Source organism: Acanthisitta chloris, unplaced genomic scaffold (assembly GCF_000695815.1).
Source record: "Acanthisitta chloris isolate BGI_N310 unplaced genomic scaffold, ASM69581v1 scaffold5667, whole genome shotgun sequence".
Taxonomy (NCBI): domain Eukaryota; kingdom Metazoa; phylum Chordata; class Aves; order Passeriformes; family Acanthisittidae; genus Acanthisitta; species Acanthisitta chloris.
The window spans coordinates 26320-37334 of NW_008684176.1; the positions used below are offsets into that span (position 1 = coordinate 26320).

Below are 11015 nucleotides of genomic sequence, written 5' to 3' on the forward strand. Positions count from 1 at the left end.
TGATGCCTCTGCAGCTTCATCCATACAGACTGTGCTCATCTGTTTGCCTCTTTTTCACAAGCTTGTTGATAAGAAAGCATTAATCATTCAAATATTAATAAAGAAATAATAATCCTGGCTGTTGCTAACTATCTGATTTCCTTTCTTTTTCTTTTTTTTTGTTTTCCCTTTTTTTTTTTTCCTGTGCACATTTTCTTTAGCTTGAAATGGCGATTGAAAACCTACAAAAAAATGAAGGGATTACATCACACAAAAGCAGTTTGCTCAACAGCCATGTAAGTTACAATCAGAATTTACAACCTTTTCCCTGCTTTGGTGGGAGAATTATTTGTAGCCCTTCGGTGGATTCAACAGCACAAACCACTCAAAGCAGCCTGTGATTGAGCTGTGCTGCCCAAAACATCTCATTTCCAAGGCAAAAGGATCTGCAAAAAGTGCCATGTTGATCATGTTTGTTGCTGAGATGCTCTGAAGTCTGTTAACTGCCTCTGCCCTGTGTTTATTTATTTCACTTGCCTTGCAATGGAAATTGCTGGCAATTAGATAAACACATCTGAGGAAGTGCTTTCCTTTCACTGGGATTGAAAAATGGCTGGAAAAAATCACTTGCAAATCTCCAGCAGTGACTGGGTGTGAATCGTGACAGATATCCCTGAGACAGCACGTACCCAGAGCCTGCTCCTGTGGATGCCTTTATTCCCTCTCTCTGTGCCTCAGGAAGCCCATTCCTGTCACAATGCTGTGCTAAATCCATGTGCTAGCCCTCTCTCTTTGCACTGTGCCAACAATTTCCCTGCTTTGTGTGAAATTCCTACTGTTTTCCTGGGCCTTTGCATCCTGGTTTGTGGCTCCCGTGCAGAGCAGTGAGCACACGCTTGGGTGAGATTTGAAGGGTTTGGATTCAAGTTGTGTGGAAGTCGTTGGACTTGCCTTGACTTCAGTGTGTTTGGATGAGGCTCAAGGACGTTCTGCACTGATAAATTACAGCACACAAAGTGGTGCTTCTGTATTCTAACAGATTTCCTTTGGCTTTGTATTTGGGGGCAGATTTGTTGTCATTCTTAGGTCTTGCAAAAAAAAAAAATAATTTGGCTTCTTCACTATGGAGAAATAGCCTGAGAAAACAAAAGGAACATTAAACCAAACAGTCTGATTCTCTTGAGCTGATGTTGAACCTCAGGCCAGGTGGGCTCATTCTGATTATAGCTTCTAGAAATTGAAGATTTCTGGTTGTAGTTGGGGCAAAACAAAGCTGCAGAATCAGGTAGTTGCTGTTCTGAGCACCTCTGTGCATCACTCCCATCCCAGGCTGTGCCATGCTCACACACCCAAGCTGTGCCCCAAGTGATGTGCAGGTTCCTGGAAGGATCATGTTGCTCTGCAGGATTTTCCTTGTTTCTCCCAGGATGGATGCGTTGTGGTGTGGTATGGAAGGAGGGTTAAAAAAAAATCTGGAAAAGGGCAGAGGAAAGAAAGCAAAGAGAGAAAAGAGATTTCACATGACCACATGCTGTGCAGGATGGAGGTCTGATCCAGCCTTTGGTGGGATCTTCCCCACCCTTGTCTTGCAGGGTAGAAGTACAGAACTTAATGTCCCTCTTTTTAGGCTAGGGTTCATAGTTTGGCATAAGGCTCAAGTGCTCTTACAATTTCTAAAGCAAACAAACTGCTCCCTGAGCATGTGTGGACACATCCACTCTCTGCTCATCCCTGCTGAAGGTGCTGGTCCAGGCACAATCACCCCAGGCAGCTCCAGGGCTGGAGTGGATCATTGCCTCTGGTAGGGCACAGAGCCTGAGCTGAGGAAACCTGTGGAGTTCTTGCTGCCCCATGGACCTGCAGTGTCCTTGCTTTGCCTTCCTGGGGCATGGAGAGATGTCTGTGGATGTGTGGGAATAACGAGAGGTGATGGTACCTGAAGGAAACACAGCACATTGCAGGACCAGGTCAGGCAGTGTCATTCCAGAGCTGGAGGAATTTTGGTGCCTCTGGCTGGGGAGGTTCTTAGGACTCCTCTGAGCGAGGCATTTGGCTGTGGTGAGGGACCTGGAAGTGAGCCCTGATTTGAGTGGGAGGCTGGACTGGAATCACAGGACAGTTTGGGTTGGAAGGGACCTTAAAGATCATCTTGTTCCAACCTCCCAGAGACACCTTCCACTAGACCATGGTGCTCCAAGCATCCTGGTGTTGGATGTTACCAGGGATGGGGCACCCACCACCTGGAGACTGGAGATGGCCTGAGCTGGCTCCCAGCACAGGGTTTGGGATATCCCAATGAGAAGCAGCACTGAACTCTCTGCACATCTCCCCCAGCAGGTGCTGTGGTACAAGGGGTTCTGCTCTCTGGGATGGTTCAGATCCCACCTCTATCATGGTAAAAAACCAAAACACCAGACAGAGAACTACCCATCCCAAATTCCATGTGGCTGATACATGAGACTGTCAGGCTTGTGCAGGAGAACCACAGCAGGTGACTGATTTGTCAAGGCTGAAAGCAAATTCAAGCCTGACAAAAGCAAGAGAAAATGAGGAGAAGATGCTGATAGCACTTCGTTGTGACTTAATTGCTTTGAGTCTTCAGGTTGCAGAGTTTTTCATTGTGTTCTGTCCCTTGTTTTAAATTGCATTTTGCAAAGATGGAAATTCTTGGAATCCTGGTTGATTTCATTGCTGTCAGAAGGTGTTTCATGCCAGGAATCTTTGGGGTATTTTTGTAACAAAAAGAGAAGACAATTAAAGGTATCTCAGTCAAGAGGAAAATTTTTGCATAATGCTGTTTAACCAAGGTCCATAACCCATAAGAAACCTCTCCAAACCTACACCTTTAGAATAAAAAAAGGGTTTATTTTCTCAGCCAGCCCCATGTATGGCTTTTTCCATCCTTGGAACAGCCAAGGATGAGGATTTTGCTAAAGAGTATTTTTGAAAGAAAAACAGTGAGTAGAAATACATGGAGAGCAGAAATGAAAATGATATATTCCCCTATAGTGCCTGTAACAAACACAGCAGCTGCAGAGTGAGTTTATTGGGACCTGATCGTGGCATAAAGAGAGATAAAACTGCAGAATATCTTATTGTCACAAGCAGCAAAATTCAGAAAGTAACAGAAGAAGGGATACAAATGGAAAGAATCTTTAATGGTCTCGTTTTAAGTGCCTGGTCTGTTATTGTTAGTGCAGGAAGAGCAAAACTCATGTTTGGAAAATTGTTTATATTCTGACAGATTTCTTCTTTAAGCTTTTTAGTGTTTTGTAAGAGATTTCTAATTCAATAGTGGGAGTTCATATTGTGAAACTCTGCCATGTTTAAAGGAATATAAAAAGGCACTTGCAGGAAAAGGAAGCTGGAAGATGAAGGGAATATTCTAGAAGAATCTGGAATTAGACTGAAAATGCTCAGGATCAAATTTAAATGAGAGGGGTTTGCCCTTCTCTGAATTTTCCATAGTAAAAATGCAACTTTTATGTTAGGCTTGGAATTAGAACAGGTTTAGGAAATAAACAGCTGATGCACATTCAGTATCTTCCATAGGATAAACAAAATAGATGGTTAAAAACACCCCAAAACCTTCTTAATCATGAATCTTTTAAAGACATGGGATAAGCCAAAATTAGCACAGATGTTGAGTACTTAAAAACTGAGCTCTGGCTTTGCTTTCATCTCCAAACCACTGGAGTCCTCTTTTGTTAAGGAGAGCTGAATGAGTGAGGGAGGCTCAGGGCTACAGAAAGGCTTTTGGAGGCTTCCAGAGATGCACATGAAAGCATGAAGGATCATTGTGGATCCTTAGCAAACACCTTCTCTTAGAATTGTGGGGTTTGGAGGTCAGAGTGGTCTTTGTCTGTGAAACCAAAGGGTGATGAGGAAAGGTGAGAAGGTGACAAGTAGCTCTGTGAAAAGCAGGACAGAGGGGAAAATGACCAAGAGATTTTTTCTTCTTCCAGCTGTGGCAGTTCCAAAGGGCACCAGAGCTGATGGGTTCACTCATTGGAACTCCTGGTTGATTTGGATCAAACTCAACTAATGAATCTTAGAATTATGGAATGGTTGAAGGAGCTTAAAGCTCATCTCATTCCATCCCCTGCCATGGGTAGGGACACCTTCCACCAGCCCAGGTTGCTCCAAGCCCCATCCAACCTGGCCTGGAACACTCCCAGGGATGGAGCAGGCGCAACTGCTCTGGGCAACCTGTGCTAGTGTCTCAGCACCTCACATAGAGTGATTTCTTCCCAATATCCCACCTATCCCTGCCCTCTGGCAGTGGGAAGTCATTCCCTGTGTCCTGTCCCTCCATCCCTTGTCCCAAGTCTCTCTCCAGCTCTCTTGGAGCTCCTTTAGGCACCAGAAGAGGCTCTAAGGTCTCCCCAGAACCTTCTCCACGCTGAATGAAATAGTTTTAACTGCATATCTTTGGATTCAGCTCATTTTGTGTAGCAGCAGTTTAAATTTGGATCTGTGAATGAGCCCCACAGAACACACACTGAAGGTGCTGAAAAGCCTTTGTGTGAGAGAGAAGTGGGATATGAAACACAGTGACTGAAAATAACTCCATGGAGTGAGGTGTCAGAGATGTCATCACATAGCTCAGGCTGCATTTTCAGAGTTCCTGACAGAAAACTCAAGTCTCCTGGTGAACTGGAACTCCAAAGCTTCACCAAGAAAAATGGGAGAAAAAAGACAAATCATGGAGTATGAGTGAAGAAGACTTGAGTGTAGGCCAACATGTAATCCATGTGGATGATCAATTCCCACTGATTTCTAGACTCTGCTTAATTCCAAGATGTGATTGAACTATTAGTTGTAAGGTGTGGCTGATATTTTGACACCCATCACCTGAGTCTGTTTTACCACTGACCTGCTGGGAATGCAGCTGGGCCTGGTGGAGCTTTGCCTCCTGCACACATAGGGATTGAGGTTCAGGCAGACAGGAAAGGCTGGAAAATGTCAATCCCAAACATCCCTCACAGCAGTGAAAGGGCTCTTACCAACACTGTTGGTCTTAATCCATTTGTACATCTCATTGCTTGCAAAATTCACTCAACACAACACTTATTTTGTCAATCCTGAAGTCTTTTAGTCAATCAAAGGGGATCGAGGGCTTTGTCTTACTGCAGTTTCATTCCTGAGCTGACACTGTGTGCTGGACCTGCCCTTGCAGACTAGATATAAATAATTTATATTGATTGCAAATTTTAATCAACAGCAATGTCAGAAGTTCAGACAGTAAATTTTGCAAACTAGATGGATCCCTTTGGATTTTTAAGGTTGCTTTGGCAACCGTTAATTTGCTTGTTAAGGAAGCAGTTGCAGACATGCCAATCTTCAAATTAATAATGGCTTTGCAGTGGATTTGCTTCCCCTAAAATTTATTCCTCTTAGGCACTACCTTAACATCTTTTTTTTTCTTGGAAAACACAAGTTCTTACAGCTTTGTTTTGGCTCTGCAGGAATTCAGCCGAATCCAAGGTGGACACTAATGCAAAGTCTGACAGTATTTTTGTTTGGGTTCTTACCTTTGGGCTGGGAGTGCTTTTGCCATCATCAAAAGTTATGTAAAGTTATATAAATGATAAGCTATGTCAATTAACTTGTATAAATTAACTCCTCAAGTTCTCTTGAACTCCTAAATTCCGATGGGCTCTCCGGATATATTGACCCTGCTTGGCACTGCCCATTCCAGGCCTCTTTAGATTTTCATGTTCTTCGTGTATTTATGTTTTCCATCCCTAAAGCTCCAGTGGTTGTTGGATAACTATGAGACAGCAGAAGGTGTCAGCCTTCCCAGGAGCTCTCTCTACAACCATTACCTGAGGCACTGCCAGGAGCACAAACTGGATCCAGTGAATGCTGCTTCCTTTGGAAAACTGATCCGGTCGGTGTTCATGGGGCTGAGGACTCGGCGTCTAGGAACCAGGTTGGTAGGAATCTGTACTTCAACCAAAAAAATTCCAACAGCTTCTCATATGTTCTAAGAACCTACTGAGCATCATGGTATGTTAAGGGATTGGAATGGAGCTTAGAGATGATCCAGTCCCAACCCTCTGCCCTGGGCAGGGACATCTCCCACCAGAGCAGGTTGCTCAAGGCTCATCCAACCTGGAATGAAACACTGCCAGGGTTGGGGCAGCCACAGCCTCCCTAGGCAACCTGGGACAGTGTCTCACCACCCTCACAGGAAAAAACTTCTTCCTGATATCTAACCTAAATTTCCCCTCTTTCAATTTATTTCCGCTACTCCTTGTCCTGTCCCTGCAGTTCCTAACATAGAGTCCCTCTGCAGCTTCCCTGAAGCCCCTTCAGCTCCTGACAGGTCACTAGGAGAAGCATGCACATGTCTTTCTTCCAAGATCTACAGAAATAACCAACCATGATCTCCTCACATTTAGCATGCACATGTCTTTCTTCCGAGATCTACAGAAATAACCAACCATGATCCTGTGGGAAAAGAAATTTTATTTGGACCTAGGCTGCTTCTCATCCCACTAGTATCCCATTCCCCAAGGAAATGGTGTGAAGGTGTGTCAGTCATAGGAAAAGTAAGGGAAAGTTTTGATTTCTGTAGACTGAGTCAAGTGCAAGAGCTCTGAAATAATTTCTTAAGAGGAGACAAATTCTTGTGTCCCATCAAGGATTAAAGAAAAAACAAAACAGGCAAAAACCCATTAAAATTGCAAATGTATAAGCTGGGAAGGAGACAGTGAACCTCACTGGAAAGAGCTGTCACCATTATCTAGTGAGAAGGTGTCCCTACCCATGGCAGGGAGAGTTGGGACTAGATGATCTGTAAAGTCCATTCCAACCCTTAAATTCTATGATTCTATGATTATGTTCTTATTCATTACCATTTTAGATTGTAAAGGCAGCTGTTTTGTTTAATTTGCAGACACTTAAAATCACTTAAGTTATTAAGGCTGAACACGTTGTGTTAAAACCCTTTGGTCCAATGACAAAGACCTAACAACTCAACTGGCCCTTTGGAAAGAGAAAATTCCTTCAGCTGGTTCATTTGACCAATATTCCCCTATTGAATTTATCTAATCTTCCAGTGGGAAGCATCCTTGGATTTCACGTGCCTCCAATCCCTGTCATAGTGACACAGCAAATTAATTTTAATCCTCCCCACTCTGGAGATATGGCTACTCCCTGGTCTCCTCTCCCTCTGAGGATTTGGCTTACCCATCATTAGAGAAATATTGGCTAAAGCCAAGTTGGACATAATGTCATCATGTATCCATGGCTGCAGAACTGTCCCTCTCACTCCCACTGGGATAGAAACAATTCCAGTTTGGTGGAAAAACTTTCACTGACACATCTGTGTAATGTGATGGAATCACATTCTCCTAAGGAGCATCACAGCAGCTTTGCTGAGCAGCAAAGGGGAAAGAATTCCAGCCCTTTGTGCTGGCAGAATACTTTCAGTTTTGACAAAGCCTCCAAAAAGGAGCAACTCCAAGAACAAAAGCACATCAAAGGCTGTTGCCATTGCTGCAAAAGTGCTGGCAACAGAAAGAGATTTTCTTATCAGAGCTGGCTATTCAGCCAGGCTTGTTTTATCCAAGTCTAGATAAAGATGGAAGTTTGTTTTTATGGAAAATCCAAATCCTTAAACCCAAATCAAATAGCAAAGAGTCCCCTGAGATCTTTGTTGTTCTGTTTAACGACACTTTGTATTGTAACTCTTGTAATTCTTTCTCTGTTACTGTGGGTTACTGGGAACAAACCTGGCTGGGTTGAAATGTGGATGTCACTGAACTTGGTGACATGTGGGTTCCAATTTTCTAGGCTGTGATGGCATCCGTGAGTTCATTCCTTTAGCCATTCCAACAGCTCTTGGCAACAGCCCAACATGTGCTGCAAGCAGTAGGATGTGTTGTCAAAACAATCTCAGAGTGAATTGCAGGGCCATGATGTCCTTTCCATTGATAAACTTACAATCCCAATGTTGATACTTCCAGGGGAAACTCCAAATATCACTACTATGGGATCCGCCTCAAGCCGGAGTCTCCGCTGAACCGTCTGCAGGAGGACACCCAGTACATGGCCATGAGGCAGCAGCCCATCCACCAGAAGCAAAGGTAGGTGCTCCCAGTGTCCTGGAGCTTTCCAGCAGTGCCTCCAACACTGCCATGGGCAAGGGTTTTTCTGGAGCAGACCACATCCTGGGACTTGGTTTCTCTTGGGAGCAAAGGGAGTGTGTTGGGACAGTTGAAACCCAAGTGTTGCTGAGCTGTGGAAGGGGAGCTGCAGGTCACTGGCTGCTCTGAGCACTGGGAGGGTCCAAAACCCACTCCAGTAGATGTCCCATCCCTGGAAATAATCAAGGCCAGGTTGGAAAGGGTTTTGAGCAACCTGATTTGGTTGAAGACATCCCTGATTACTGCAGGGGGGTTGAACTAGATGGTGATCCAAGGCCTGTTCCAACCCAAACTGTTCTATAATTCCATGGAGAGATGTTTTCCTGCCCGTACTGTTTGCCAGTGGCTGGACTCAGCTCACTCTATATTCTGCTTCTCACAACATCCTTGTGACCCAATGGTTCTAGGACATCACCTCTGGAGTTATTTGTGCCAAACCAGTGGGAATGACTTGGGGGTTTGTGTTGTGTTTGGGTGGATTTGGGAGTTTTTTTGTGTGTGTGCAAAAGAGTAAGTTAAACAGTGCCATGATTAGTCTTGAGCTTGAGTAGTTTTGAATATCAAACACTTTTTGAAATATAAAATGTGCAACAGAATTTGGAATTGTCTCCTGGAAGCATAGACACTTCTGGTTCTTGCTGGAGTAAAGAAGAAGCAGAAGAATTGATTTCTTCACTTCTCAAACAGAAAGTAAATGCCAAAATCATCTCTGCAGAACTGTCTGCTCTGGCACCCAGTTCTGTTTCTCTTTTTTTGTTGGTGTCACCTTGGGCAAACTTCTTAACCCCTTTCATTCTGTCTTGGGGAGACTTTTCAAAAGGAGCTTCTCATTTCTCCCCTCCATTTGAGTCTGTGGTAGACTCAACACGTTGGCCTGGAGCGTAACCTCACGGATGGCACGATGAGCACACAGGTGTGGACAACCATGTTGCAGATGACATGCACATGTTTGCTCCTGCCTGTGTGAATCCTAAGCCACACTCTGAATTTAGGTACAGAGCAGCCCAGAAGATGGATGGCATGGCAGAGAGTGGGTCCAACAGTAACCCCCACACCACGCCGGAGCAGTCGGTCGCTGCTCAAAGTCAACATCATCAGCAGTTCATAGGTGAGGAGACTCCTTTAATGATTAGTTACCTCATGTCTAGGGTTTGAGCTTTAAGGGAAGAGGGTTTTTTTCCAGCAAGCCTGAGCTGTTCTGCATTGTTTGCTTTTCTACAGCATTATAGATTTTACATATCTATAGGCTGTATTTAATAAGCTCTTGTAAGCCACACTTGCTAAGCTGATTTGCTAACTCCTGTCCCCACAGGAAGGCTTTTTCCTTGAGCCATCAGGTCTCTTTGTTCCCTCTTAGTATGGTTTTAATCCATCTGGATTTATCCAAAAGGGATGGATGGAGCAGAGGTCCTGCTGAGCATTGCTTGAGGCAGCCAGAGAGAGAGGAGCTATTCTCCTCCTTGCAAAGGCTGCAGTACATATCCATACAGACATTCTCCTGGTGGGACAGACTCTCTGGCTCTGCTGGTCCTGGATCTACGTGTCTCCATCACCTCCAGCGGAGACAGCAAATCCTGCCCAGCCCTGTCAGCTCCTGACACCTCTGCTGCCCAATTCTATTTCCCATTGTACTCTCAAAATTCCAGAGAGATGTTTTTCAGGCTTCAGAGAGAATCTAATGGAAGCGTGGAACATGAGGACAATGTTTCCTTGTTTCTTTTATTACAGAGAGGAAGAAAACATTTTCCTTTCCATGCTGAATCAATGGGCTGGGCTTGTTTGCTTTCTCCTAGTATAACACCATGAATTGGGGAAAGAACTAGATTATCAGTCTCAATTTTTCTGGTTTCATCCCAACTGGAATATGAAAGAGCCACTGGTGACAGCAGCACGTTGTACTCACCTGTAGTCCTGCATAACCAAGTGCTCCCAACCCTCACCATCTTTCCCAACCTTTTTTTTCCCTAGATGTCACCCATGTCTTTCCAGAGTTCCCAGCCCCTGACCTAGGCAATGTCCTCCTACAAGAAGGTATCACCTTGAATGATGTAAAAACTCTGCAGATTCTTTACAGGAGACACTGCGAGGTGATTATCTGGAATATTATTTGGTGATTATCTGAAATATTATTTGGTGATTATCTGAAATATTATTTGGTGATTATTTCTAATTGATTTCTTACTCCACGTGGGACATAATTCATGTGCTCATCTCATAGTCCCACTCTTAGGAAAAGCTACAATATCCTCAGGAATGCTTGATTTTCTAGCAATGACAACTCCAATATTTTGCTCTGTGTTATTTTTTCACCCCGTGACCTGCTCTGTGTTATGCTGGTTATTGTAACAATGCCATGTCTGTTATTACTCCTGCAAATGATTCGATGTGAGTGGCAGCACAGAGAGTGTGTGTCACAGAGCAGCTAACGAGTTGTTTTCTTTGTTGTCAGGCGACTTTGGATGTTGTGATGAACCTCCAGTTTCATTACATCGAGAAACTCTGGCAATCCTTCTGGAGTCCGAAGGCACCACCTAGTGATGGCCCCACTGCTCTGCCTTCCAGGTACTCCCCGAGCCTTCCACTGATGCTCACAGCTCCGTTTCTGGGTGATTTCTTTTCTTTTAAAGATGCACCAAGTGTTTTCAGCCTCCTTAGGCTTTCTGAGTGTATTTACTGCCCTACAGAGTCACGACAAAGAGTGTCAGAAGTTTTTTCGTGGCAGAATGGAAACACAAAGTTTGGCTCTCTGAGGAAAGTGTCTGCTCTGATTATAGAGTTATGGAATCATTAAGGTTGGGAAAGTCCTTTCAGATCATTGAGTCCAACCACTAACCCAGCACTGCTGTGGTCAGCACTAAACCATGTCCCCAAGTGCCACAG

The 11015-nt window shown here is 44.2% G+C and overlaps 1 protein-coding gene across 3 annotated transcripts in view; it reads left to right on the forward strand.

Annotated features, from left to right (window-relative positions):
• Positions 1–11015, forward strand: part of RFX2 (regulatory factor X, 2 (influences HLA class II expression)) — a 28586-nt gene that overhangs the window by 9908 nt on the left and 7663 nt on the right. For 2 of the 3 annotated variants that reach the window (XM_009079217.1, XM_009079219.1), the window contains 6 exons: positions 201–275; positions 5733–5914; positions 7956–8075; positions 9128–9243; positions 10104–10222; positions 10585–10697. In XM_009079217.1, the coding sequence (XP_009077465.1) occupies positions 201–275; positions 5733–5914; positions 7956–8075; positions 9128–9243; positions 10104–10222; positions 10585–10697 (725 nt within the window). The remainder of the gene's footprint in view (positions 1–200; positions 276–5732; positions 5915–7955; positions 8076–9127; positions 9244–10103; positions 10223–10584; positions 10698–11015) is intronic. The other variant, XM_009079218.1, reaches the window with a different exon arrangement.